Source organism: Apis florea, unplaced genomic scaffold, assembly GCF_048593485.1.
Source record: "Apis florea isolate Af1SG1 unplaced genomic scaffold, ASM4859348v1 contig_3387_pilon, whole genome shotgun sequence".
NCBI lineage: Eukaryota > Metazoa > Arthropoda > Insecta > Hymenoptera > Apidae > Apis > Apis florea.
In genome coordinates, this window is record NW_028256753.1 from 92,041 (window position 1) to 106,252 (window position 14,212).

Below are 14,212 nucleotides of genomic sequence, written 5' to 3' on the forward strand. Positions count from 1 at the left end.
TTCTTAAAGTTGATTCAAGAATGAATATATATGTATATATCGCCGTAAGATATACATCTAAACATACGATTAAAATTTAAAATTATAAAATTTAGGAAATTTTTGTGTAAACAAATAATTAATAATTAATTGAAATATCAATGCTTTAAATTTTTTTGAGAAAATCTAATTATTATTTCATCGTTTTTATACTTTTATACTTTGAAATTAAATAAAAGAAAATATAAAAGAGGAAAGAAAATTATGACACATTAATCGAAAAATATTAAAATATAATTATAATAGTATACATATGTACGAGAGATTAAATCTATATAAGTTAAAAGTACGAATGAATAATCTTTGAATTCAAAAAAATATAAAACGTACAATTTGAAAAAAATTCACTTTTAAATGTTATTATCTTGATACGAATCTTTTAAAATTAAACTTTTATTTATACAATCGGAGAATGAGGAAAAGAAGAAACAAAATGAAAAAAGATACGAAGGATAAAAAGAAAAATGGAGGAAAATAAAAAGAAGATTTTTTCCGATCTTTCAATTCGATCATTTATCAATAACTGAACATTTTGCCGCGGAACGATGCAATCTTAGATCGTTATTGGATAGGAGAGAATATCGTGCGAACAAAATCAAAGCACGGTTGATGATGTAGCAGCAAGTTGTGTGTATGAAAGTAGCGTGCCTGGGGCTACTTACCGATGCCATTACTGTCCTTTCACCCCTCTCTGCCATTCCGCTATCCTAACTGGTCCATCCTTTTCGCAACACGACGACGACTCGCACCCCTACTACTCTTATGACCATCTCAAACCAGACGTTTTCCGGACCTGGCTTCGCTCAACCGTGCGTACAACTTTAATGACTCGTGATTGTCATGACTTCTGCTCTTTGCGACGCTCTTTTCGTCCGTAACGTGTGCGGTTTACCGAGGGAAAACGATGTCCGCTGTCTTATTATTCATTCCCGAGCGAAAGTTTCAGTTAACGAACCTCTCACGCGAAAGTATCTTCAAATTTTTCGATTTTCTTCCATCCTATGCGCGATTGTCTCCTTCTTAATCTCCTTCAGTTTCGATTTACCTTGTATCCATACACGCAATGTATGCATGTTTCAACACGTTACATTACTCCTATTTATCCATAGTTTCTCACTTTTTTTTCTCGGAAATTTCGATAATTTTGTTATTTTTCTCACTTGTTTTTTCAACCGGGAAAACAGAATAGAAGGAAAATATCGGTATCTCTAACTTTTTTCATAGAAGCAATTTTATATCCGAAAATCCATTGAACCACGTCTACCGTGATAATGCTCGGCAACGCAGTTCAACGTCGTTAAACTTTTTCATCTGCTTTTCAAACTCAAAGCCGACCAAAGTTTTTCTCTTCCGTTTGCTACGGTCGATGGAGCCACTACATAAATGCATTCTACCCTTTTCACCCTCGCTTTTTCCGCCCCTCACTTTTTCTTTTTCTCTATACGTTCTATCTGTCACCAAGTTTCTCCCTACCTGAGAAAATACTATTCTGCTCTACCAGTTACACTTATGGATTTCAAGATTTCTCTCTTCATTCTCGCGAGACTTGGAATCGTTAATCGCGCAAAATCCCTTCTCTCGATATTCATCAATTTCTTCAATTTCTTCCTTCTTTTGTTTCGAAATATCCCAATAATATCATTTTAATGAAAAATCTTTTTTTTTTCTTCTTCTTCTTTTCGTCTAAAATTGTTTTCACATAATCGTAAAACATAAATATGTTATATCAAATTTAAATATTTTACTTAATGTTTCGATCCTTTGATTTTTTTTTTTTTTTTGTTTTTATACGATAAAAATAAATGTAATGTCTTAAGCTCATCATCTCAAATTAATCCTACGATAATAATATACACGTATTTCAATATTTTGATCTTATTTCAATATCAGAAAATCCTACAAATCAGTAATGAGTGTATAGCGTGATCAACTTTCATTTCATTGGAAAACTATTTTTATTTCATTTTCGGTTGAATATCGTGTATAAAGTTTTCTCGGAGTATCGCGAGTATCGTAACGCATGAATATGGAATATCTAAAAAGAAAATCATGATTATTGAAAAGTTTACTAAATTAAAATTAAAAATCTTCTAACATTATATAAAACATTATATTATTTTATTCGCGTCTTGAATTTTTTGAACGATTTTAAATTTTTAAATCTTTGAACGTAAGTTTTTTGAATGTTTTAATTATTTTAAAAAAAAATTTTCATATTATTATAATTTCTTATTGTATTGAAAAAGAAAGAAAAAAAGAAAGAAAAAAAATCTTTGAAATCTTGAAAAAAATTGAAAAATTAATTATTTTTCATATCATATAAAAATATATTACATATAAAATGTACAAAAAAAAATATACACATCAAATCATATTAATCACCAATATAATATAAACGCTTATTAAATAAGTTTACCTTTTATTGTCTTTTTTACAATACAGATATATTTTCATTTTTACAACATCTCCTCTATCCATCGATCTATCGTTTCTATTTCATATTTCATTTTCAGGAGATAAATATAACCAATCATTCACGAGTAACGCGTACAAAGTACATATGAAACTCACGATATTAGCGGTGGAAATGTCCGATTATGGAACTTATAAATGCATATCAAAAAATTCTTTGGGGGAAACAGACGGCAGTATTAAACTTTATCGTAAGTAATATTTTTTACTTTATAATTCCCTTTATAATACTTTTTACTATTATTTTCTTAGATTGCAAATAATTGCAAATAAATATAAATATGTGTCAAAGCGAAGGGAATAATGATATAACGGTTTTTTTTAAAATATACTTGTACATTAGATTTTTATAAAAAAAAATTAAAAGAATTAAAATACAAACGTTTAACACGAGGAAAGAAATATTATAAATTTAAAAGTAACATTCTAATATTTTTATTAGAAAAATTGTTAAAACATTTTTTTTATGCATCGATAATATCTAAATATAATAGGATTAAACAAAAGACAAAGAAGCAATAGTAAAAAAAACGATAATGATAAAGTAGAATAATCATTGAAATGATATTTTCGATAAATGAAGCAATTCACAATGTGTTTCTAATAAACGAGTTGACGCGAGACCACCTGGTACCGTGCCAGTAGCAACGTTGCAGTTTCAGCAAAGTGCAAATCGCGGAATAAGAGATTAAACGAGCTATATCTTTCTTCATTGGTTTGTTCAGTTTTGTTTTTTCAGTTTTCATATTTAATTAGGATTAATTAGCCCAGTTATAAATATCGGTTATAAATATCCGATCAAAGATAGATCCAAAGTTAAAAAAAAATTTAAAGATTTTAAATACATATATTAAACATACATATTAATATTAAAGATACAACGTATATTCACGTATATATACGTATAAAATAACGTGAATTAAGAACGATTATATTGCGATTATATTTAAATTTATATACTGTATATATGATACAAATTTATATAACAGTGAACTTTTTGAATCGAATCATAATTATTTTTCATAAATATTTCGTTTGTTCAAAAATTACGCGATAATTCAATAAATACAATAATTCAATAAATTTGTACGTTTGAAGTTTTACTTTTTACAAAAACAAATAACGAAATTAAAAATTTGAATAATTAATTTTTCTCTCTCAAATTGATTTTGCGTCGGTGAAAAAAATATCACATCTTTTATATATACATACTTTATTAGATGTAGTATACTTAAGTACAAAAAAAGTGCATAAAATTTTTGGTTTTAAATAATAAAATTAATATATATATATATATATATTATCGGAATAGATATTAAAAAGCAATTTATATCGTCTCGATAAAAGTGAGACTTTTCTGTCCTGAAAATCGTATTTCCTAGAAATTGGTGAAAGCCGTAAATCACCGATAACAACCATTGTCACTTTATTTTTCGACAAAAAGAATCAAGCTATCTGTTGTAATTGTAAGTCTTCACGTTGATTTACTCAAAGATACAATTTGTTAAGTTTTCGCTTTAATCAATCACGAACTCGATAAATTGTGACAAAAATGATTGAATAATTTCTTACATTATGATAATTACGGTGCACTTTTAATTTTTATCTCGATGTAAATACTGAAATACTGAATTATACAATTCATATAGAATCATACAATTTTATATAGATATATAGATAAATATAGATATTTCATGATTCAAATTTCAAAAATATTTTTTAATTATCAATATGTTTCGATGTAAAGATATCATTTTAAAGAAAAGATTAAATTATATTTACATTTTTACATTTATTACGATACATACATTTGCGATTTTCAAATGTTTGTAATTATTTTAAAAACTTTGAATGAGAGGAAGAGAGTGAGAGAGAGTGAGAGAGAGAGAGAGTGTGAGAGAGGACAAAAACTTTATTAAATCTTAAATTTTATCCAAAATTATATATTTTGTAGATATTCCGACACCAACGACACAGCCGAGAACCACGTACTACTACTACTCCAGTTCCTACTACTAGCGAAGAAGGTAGATGTGAAATAAAAATTTCATCGACACAAGTTTATAATTAGTGTTTCATACAGTATGATATATAACTGTATACAATTATCGACATCCATAAATTAGGTATATGTATCCATTAAGTTCATATCTTTATCATATCTTTCTTTAATTCGAAAGGGTCAGTTTTCTTTTTTTTTTTTTTTTTTTTTTTTTATCACTTTCACGCGAACAAACCGTATTTATATCACATTGGTGAAAAAAATAAAAATGAAGATAATTTATTTGTTTTATTTGTAGTTGAAAATATTCAAAATTCACGACAAAGACCAGAATCCAGTGCGGACCCTAGTGCGTATCAAATAACTGATTCATCGTTGCCTATTGTCGAACATAGAATCGATAGTAAGTATATAAATATCTCGTATTATATTCTATGAATTTTAATTGCTGCAACATTACATGTGATTCTTCGTTTCTTCTATCGCAATTGAATTAAATTGTATTCAAAAATTGCATAATTATATTCATATGTCCCCCTACAAATTATTTCGAATTTTTTAATACAAATAAATTCGGATTTATTTTCATGTAAACATATACAAAAAAAATATATGCTCTGATCAAAAAGTTTATAAAAGAAATATAGAAAAACTTTGTAAATATATACGTCAAATTTCTTCTTTCAATATTATTCTCGAAATAGGTCTCATTTGCAAATGTAATATTTATTTATGTAAATATCTGCGGTGTTTTCATCGATCAAAACATGTTGCTGCAAATTTTTTTTTTTTTTCTGAAATATTGTTTCTCGTTTTATGTTATACGGAAAAAGATGAGGAGAATACAATGGATGATCGAGAAACATTGTAACGAGCGAGGAATTTTCTTATCATTGTGCATTCTAGCAACAATTGCGGCATTGTCGAAACAAGTTTGAATATTCAAACACGTACATACAACTGTTTCACATTAGAAAACTTATTAATAAAAATCGTATTAAATTAAATAATAGCCGCCCACAATAATAGTACAGTTAGCATTCTACGTAGAAAATGCTTAGTAAAAAATCTAAATTCTAAATTTCTTTTAATCGTAACGCTAAATAATATAGAATTAATCGAGTAAAATTATCACACTTAACATTGTTATTTACAATTTCCTTAAGAAAGAGAAGATATAAAAACATGCTGACGTTTACGTTTCGTTTCGTAATTATTATTTTGATTATATCAAAGAATAGCTATAATTTTATTATTAAGATTTTATGAATTTTATCGTAAAAAAAAAAAAAAAAAATATATATATAATTCGAAGATGCAAATTAAAATAGGAATTTAATTATAGAATTAGAATAGAACGGGAAAAAAAGTATATTTTCACATAAATACGTTATCCCACTTTTAGAAATTTCCTATTAAATCATCATCTCTGCGTAATGCGCAAACTTACGCACACAGAAAGGAGAAGAGAGAAACTTTTTGAAGGAAAAGTTGGAGAGAAGGCATGAAATTTACTCACGAGCTTTCAGCAACGTGGCACGACATCGTAGATATCCAAGGCGACAAACGCTGCCCTCTCAACGGGATTTTGATGAAATCCCACGCGGTTTATGAACCTACCACGTCGCTTCAACTATGGAAAAGTAATCTGATCTTTCGTTTGCAAAACTTTTGTCGCAGTTTTCGCCTTTCCTTCGATTCTAATCTAATCTATCACTCAAAACGAATTTAAAAATTTATCGGCAAATCGTTCGTTCTATGCGATTATCAGAGTAATTTTATTAAATGAATCTGGTTAATATTTAAAAAAAAGAAGAAAATCGAGTTTGATTTTTAGCGTTACGATTTTTTTTACGAGATAACAACAGATTCGAGGAAAATAAAAGGAAAAATTATCTTTTTTACTATTGTACCTCGTATATAATACTCGTGCCAAAACTAGCTTTTTTTTTTTTTTTGAAAAGTAAAAGATTTTTCGTATAGGTATGAATATCGCGTCGCCGCGTTACAAAAAAAATTCTTACACATCGAATGCTCGTTTATTAATCTTAATTTATTAATATTTGTTTGTATCGTTAATTATATAATTAATTTTTTTCTCTTTTATCATTTGAAGACCGATTTTTGATCGATTTGTTCAATTGTCACAAAATTGTTAGAATTCGATTTGAACATCGAACTAATTTAATATGAATTTTGAATTGCAGATTTACTATTTTTGTTAGCAAACTCAAGCGCAAATTCAAAATGCATTTTACAAAATGCAAAAATTAAATGTTAAATATACGTACTAGACACGAAATTTGTATTGTATTTTATAGAAAATAGACTAACTTAATTTTATTTTTTTTTTTATTATCGTACCAAATTATAATAAAACTTTTTTACAATATTAAATTCGCATCAATATTTTCTTTTTAATATTTAACAATAGACACATTTCTGTTTCTACATGTTTATAATTAGATTTGCAAGAAAGAGTTGTTGAAAGATAAATATAATGAACGATGCATTTATCTTGCAAAAAAAAAAAAAAAAAGAAAAAAGAAAATGCAGAGAGAGAATATAAAATATTAAAATGCAATCGTATAAGTAACAATACGTTGAAACGAAGAATATAACTTTAGAGTATAATTATCTTTTCAATATAAAAATATCTTATCAAGATATCAAATATAACGAATCAGTTTTTTTTTTAGATATAGAGTTTCATGGAAGGGCGAGCAGCGATAGTTACAACGATGCTGAAAACGTTACAACAACAAATGGACGAAAAAGCATCGATAGCGAAATACAACCACGAAGAATCGATAACACGGCGCAATCGATGTCATCCAGGGATTCTAATTCGAATTTTCAAGTACAAACTACAATGGCCATTTGCATAATCCTACTATCCGCCCTATCGTAGTCACGTTAGTGTTTACCAATGAAAAGAACGATTATTCGAGAAAAATCCTTCGGGGATCAAGATTCGTCCCCATTTATCTCCGCGAAAGGGATCAATTAACGGATGATGTGCTTCGATGTTACAAATTTATCGACAACCATTGCCTTCGCTGTCGTTTTAATCAAGATCAATGAATTAATTTTTTTTTCTCCTTCAAACTTTGCGATAAAGTTTGCCAAATTAGATGATTAATTCAATTTCTAATAATAATTCGAATATAATAACTTCGAATAGTCGGATCAGGTACTTATCAATGCGATTACAAATTTTGCAAATTTGCATAAGTTCACAGATTATAATTATAAATCAATTTTTATTTTCCCGATTTATGGTTAATTATTTTTTCGTTAATTAAAATTTGAAAATGTTAAGTAAATATTATTCCTTTCTTTTTTTTTAATTTTCCTTAATTATTGTTTTTAAAACTTAGTCTTATTTTTTTTTTATATCTTTAAAAATTCATTAACGTTTAATTTATTTGTAAATCTTTTTCTTTTTCACTTGTATAATATACGCGTATTTGAAAATAAATGAATATTCCTGGAGCTAAATTTATATAATGTAAATAAATTAGAAATACTATAATAAAATATTTTATTATAGATGACTATTTCCTTTATAAAAAGTATAATAAATAATAATTGTTTTTCTATAAAGAATAAAGAATAAATCAAAATCAAATTAATAAGATTGATAATATCAATCAATTTTCAACAACATGATTAATTTAAAACAATTTGAAAAATTGATATTTAAATATCAATATTATATACAATATTATATCGATTTTAACGGTTAATTTTTACATTAATTAACAGTTATTAATGTTTACTTAACGTTGTACATCATTAAGAAATAGCAGGATATTAAAATTAATATTCTTTTCGATAACTTTTACATTTCTCTTAATCTATTAACTGATTCATTTAACAAGAAAAGATACCGGGATAAACGGAAAATCTAAATTTAAATTTAATGTTAATTTAAAAAAACAGTTTAATAATTATATATATTTATTAATTTAATCTTTTCTTTTTTTCAAGTTAATCTAAAACATTAACATCATAGAAGATATAAGAATATTTTTATACAATAGAGCCGCGTTAATTGAACGCGATATGGATTCACCGATTTTGAGAATCAACGAATCCATGAAAAAATTTCAAAAAAATAAAATTATTATTAAAAAAAAATTATCGAAAATATCGGAAGAAACGAAATAAAACTGAATGACGAATCCATTCAAAACATACAATTATCACGGCCCTATTGTAAATTATCTTTAACTCAATTTAATTTCAAAAGTAAATTTTATTTTTATACTTTCCTATGAGAAAATATATATATATATATAATTAACGAAATAAAAATATTTTATGGAAAGAAAGTTTATCAAATTAACGCATTTTAATATAATTTTTCACTATTGATTTGAAATTAATCAGGAAAATATTTATTAAAATATTTATTTATAATATTTATTTATATTTATTAAAATATTTATTAAAAAGTTAATATCGTTTCTTTCAGATAGAATCTGTTGAATTCCGTATTTTTAGATAATATCAATATTTCAGATAAATTAGAGCAAAAAGAATTCATAAATTCATACTATGAGAATGCCAAAGAATAATTATTATACAGAGATGAATATTTTTGTATTTTCTCGTATCGAACGTTTTATTTTAAAATCTATAAGATTAATTATCGTACGGGGTATAATACTTTCAACAATAACGATGTTATATATGTATATGTTACATTGTATCATACAGAAAAGTATAAGTACCTACAATTTTATAGTAATACATTTCTATTTTTATTTTATCTCGAGCATATGAATAATTTGTATTAATATTTATCATCATATTTATACAAAATCATTGACTATTCTCTCGACTGTTGTTAAAATTGTCCTCTTTATCTGTTATTTTCGCCCATTATTATCGATTTCTTTTCCTTTTTTACATTTTCTTTGTTCGTCGTCAGGCGAAATTCTAAAATCATACGCATCGTATTATACGTATATAATCATATGTGTCGCAACCAAACGAAATCTTTTATTTATTTCCATCAATTTTATACAAACACGATATATTTTTTCCTCATTACGTTTTTTCTCGTAATTATCAAAGTGAAAATTTAAAATTATTAATCATACGTTTTATCGATGCATTTTTTCAGCTGTTTCAAAGATATCTATTCTTCGTTTATAAATGATTTTATTTTTTTTACGTGGTATATTTATTCATAAAAATGGAATCCTATTAAATCGTATTAATAAGTTCTTTTTGAAATCCTACGAATCATCTAATTCTAATTTTTATTACGTCGATTGAGTAATTTATTTTATACAGAGTGTTTCCAAAATTAGGATAGAATCGGAAAGATCACAATCAAAAGTAACAAGATCGAACGAACGAAATAAAATGTACAAACGAAATAGATTGTACTCATTCAACGATTATAATTATTCGTACCTAACGAATTTTCAAACAAAATTTTTCATTTCTCATTATTTTTTTTTTTTTTTATTCGTCATGATGTTTGGAAATCATTCTATGTACATCAGTGATATTTTATATATTTCGTTATTTGATGCGTTATAATCGGTTATTTAATTATTTATTATATATTCGGCCTAATCAAAGTGTAATTAAAGTTATATATAGTTATATCACGCGTATTGCATATTACATAATACATATGTATAGATATTTGCCGCGCAATGTTAGATTACGATAAATCAAATAAATAAATCATAAATCAAGGATTATTCATAATGATAGAAACGCAACAAACATGTATTTATTCGTTGAAACAATTTTGTATAATTTACGTGTATATACATGTGCATACAAGAGCGTAAGTGTTACATTAGAATAAGTTTTTGCATCGAATGCCCTGAACTACGAAACTCGTGATCGAAGAAAGTAAAATTGAAACAAAGACGATGTATAAAACGATATAATGACGCGTGTACATTTCATTTTGTAATTATCATTTCGAGTAATTAGGATTAATATTAGTATTAATAATAGTTCATCATTGAAAAGAAGAACATCCATTTTTTTTTTCTAACATATCTTACTTATCAACATGGGCACTTTTTAATCCAATTGTTCGATAAAAAGGATAATCCATGGAAACGATAAGATGTAACCTCTTACATGACTTCATAATTGAAAATAATTATGTTTTATATTTGTTACAATACAAAATCCTTTCATTCACAATGTTGAATATTCAAGAGAAATTTTCTTTTCGTAGCGCGAGATATGAGGAAACTAAACGAGCTCTTCAACGTTCGTCAAAAGTGCATATAGACGGTTCTTGCCTCGTAAAACGAACTTCTTTTCAGTGTTGAATGATATATACTCGCAAATATATTTGTATATACGACAATTATGAAAAAGTACGAAGAAATCTATCATCGAATCTATATTAATGAAATATAATTGAATTTGTACATATTAAATATTAATTTACGTTCATATATAAAACGAATAAAAATTATTCTTTACAATCTAATTTTTATTTTAATTATATCAGATTTTGACAAAATTGAATTTATTTAGATTTTAAATTGTAAATATTACTTATCTAGAAAAGTATCGCGAACGCGCATATACATGTAATATACGTAATGCATATAAAATTAATCAAATATTATTACACTCGTTTCAACGATACGAGTTAATAAATGTTAAAATAAAATATATGCATACGATCGACTAAACAAAAAAAAAAAAAAAAAAAAACATACGCATAGACAAGATAGGATCAGCTCAAAGTTTTCAAAGATTCCTACATAATAGGAAAAAAAAAAAAATATCCACCGCTCAACAGCTTTCGCTTTGCATATAGAGTCCTCGAAATTACTACAAGTTAATCTCGAATTCGATATTTAATAATGATTGCTAACGATTAGGTGAACAATCACGCAACCATTACGTTATTTCCGACTCGCCACGTTGAAACATTAAATATAAGTTCGTTAATCATGAACAAAAACATATAAATATTTAATTACTCGTGTTTTTTGAAGAAGCAAAAGCAGTAAGCTTTCCAGGTTTTATAATCTTATTTGTACAATATATTACATAATATATTAATAATATATTAATAATTATACACATGAACTACGAGTTGAGTATAGTTGTATATGAAAAAAAATATATATATATCAAGAGTATGCATAACGTATTATTACAATAATATAACGATAAATAATATCGTAACACGTTCGTGTAAACTAAGAAAAAAATTTCTTTGGCGAACGCGTTTATTCGTACTACGAATATGACATTTACTTATCATTGGCAAGAATTATTGTAAATCTGTATATATAAATATTAAATAATTAAAATTATAATAAATTTAATCATGACAATTGTAGTAATAGTCGACACAATACCTCAGTAGTTTCAACAAATTAGTTATCTCAGTGAGCTTATTACTGTTTCCTACGTATGCAAAATTTGAAATTAATGTCTTTTTATTTTATTTTTCTAATACAACCATCAGTCCCATATGTTTATTCGTTATTGGTATTTGTAAATTTTACTTTTCAAGTAAAATTTCTTTCTGTATATTTTATGTATATTGTATAAAAATTTTAATTCGTAAAATATTACCGGACGATGTAATATCGATAAAAAAAAATATATTTTTTAATAATCTAAAATAATTACAAAAACTAAAAAATGAAATAAAATTTTATAAAAAATTTAAAAAAAATCATTTACAAGAATCATCTCGCTTTTTGTTCTGTAAATCTTCTCTCGTTTTTTTTTTTTTTTTTTTAATTATTCGATCGATTCAACGAAATAAATAATTACGAATATTATACGAATAGCATACAAAAAAAAAAAAAAAATAAGAAGACATTAAAGTTAGTCGTAAAGAATCGCACGATGAGTCTCTAGGTAGACTAAAATTAATGTAAAAATCATTAAGATAGATTTAGTTGGATCGAAATCGTAATCGAAAACGACCGAACGATTATCATCGCATAAGAAAATGAAAGGTGCAAACGTGTAATTTATTACAAAAATGTGTAAGAAAATCAGTCCGAAATGTACGATTATATTATAATCCTGATGGTGTAGGAAAATAGGAAAATTCTATCTATAGAATATTAATATAATTTAGCCGAAATGTATCTTAAATGATTAAAGAAAGTACTTTGTATTTAAAATATATTGTTAATTCTTTAATAACAATGTTATTAAATTTTTTGATTTTTTTTTCTTTCAGATTCAACTCGTTTCGTTCTCTATTTTATTATATCCCTGTATTCAATGAATATTTAATCCTTACCTTTATCAATTTTTGTATTTTTAATTATATTCTTATATTTCAATACTTATTTAACAATAATTTACATTTTAATATTTCATTAAATATATCACACATCTATAAAATCTTTATTCGGAGAGAAGAAGAGAATACGTCCGTTCCGTTTCGTGTTCGGAAACCGACTATGTTTAATCGATACATATATAATAACAATTCGAAGGAACACGTTCGTTTCGCTATTCGGGAAACGATTAAGTTTAACCTATACATATAAAATAACAATCGAAACAATATTGTATTACGATTTATGTTCGCTATAATACAAGTGAGAATATTAATATTAATTTTATTATTCATTTTTATCGATGAATGGAAAATAAAGTTATTCAAAGTTATTATTATAATTATTGTTACTAATATTAATAATGTTATTGCTATTATTAATACTATTTTTAATACAATTACAAATAACATTATAATTATCATTATCATTAGCATTAAAATTACAAATATCATTATCATTAACATTAACATTACAATTATCATTATTATTATTTTTTTTAACAAAAGATATTCTAAAGTTGAATATAATCAAATTAAGATATATGTTTTAGATTAGGTTAGATTATCAATTCCTTTTAACACGGTCACTCAACAATTCCTCTTCACACGATCATTTATCAATTCCTCTTCACACGGTCGTTTATCAATTCCTCTTCACACGGTCGTTTATCAATTTCTCTCCACACGGTCATTTATCAATTCCTCTTCACACGATAATTTATCAATTCCTCTTCACACGGTCGTTTATCAATTCCTCTTCACATGCTCATTTATCAATTTCTCTTCACACAGTAGTTTATCAATTCCTCTTCACACGATCATTCATTAATTTCTCATCACACGGTCATTTATCAATTCCTCCTCACATGCTCATTTATCAATTCCTCAACACACGGTCCTTTATCAATTTCTCTTCACACGATCATTCATCAATTCCTCATCACACGATCATTCATCAATTCCTCTTCACATGGTCATTTATCAATTCCTCCTCACACGATCATTCATCAATTCCTCTTCACACGGTCATTTATCAATTCCTCTTCACACGATCATTCATCAATTTCTCTTCACACAGTAGTTTATCAATTCCTCTTCACACGATCATTCATCAATTTCTCATCACACGGTCATTTATCAATTCCTCCTCACATGCTCATTTATCAATTCCTCAACACACGGTCCTTTATCAATTTCTCTTCACACGATCATTCATCAATTCCTCTTCACACGGTCATTTATCAATTCCTCTTCACACGATCATTCATCAATTCCTCCTCACACGATCATTCATCAATTCCTCTTCACACGGTCATTTATCAATTCCTCCTCACACGGTCATTCATCAATTCCTCTTCATGCGGTCATTTATCAATTCCTCTTCA

The 14,212-nt window shown here is 26.2% G+C and overlaps 1 protein-coding gene across 5 annotated transcripts in view; it reads left to right on the forward strand.

Annotated features, from left to right (window-relative positions):
- LOC100870293 (neurotrimin) overlaps window positions 1–8,065 on the forward strand; it is a 97,675-nt gene extending 89,610 nt beyond the window's left edge. For 2 of the 5 annotated variants that reach the window (XM_086912348.1, XM_086912351.1), the window contains 4 exons: window positions 2,553–2,702; window positions 4,466–4,538; window positions 4,812–4,916; window positions 7,213–7,237. In XM_086912348.1, the coding sequence (XP_086768474.1) occupies window positions 2,553–2,702; window positions 4,466–4,530 (215 nt within the window). In that variant the 3' untranslated portion in view covers window positions 4,531–4,538; window positions 4,812–4,916; window positions 7,213–7,237. Of the gene's footprint in view, window positions 1–2,552; window positions 2,703–4,465; window positions 4,638–4,811; window positions 4,917–5,918; window positions 6,157–7,212 lie in introns of all 5 variants that reach the window. The other 3 variants (XM_086912350.1, XM_086912349.1, XM_086912347.1) reach the window with 3 other exon arrangements.
- The last annotated feature ends 6,147 nt before the right edge of the window (window positions 8,066–14,212 follow it).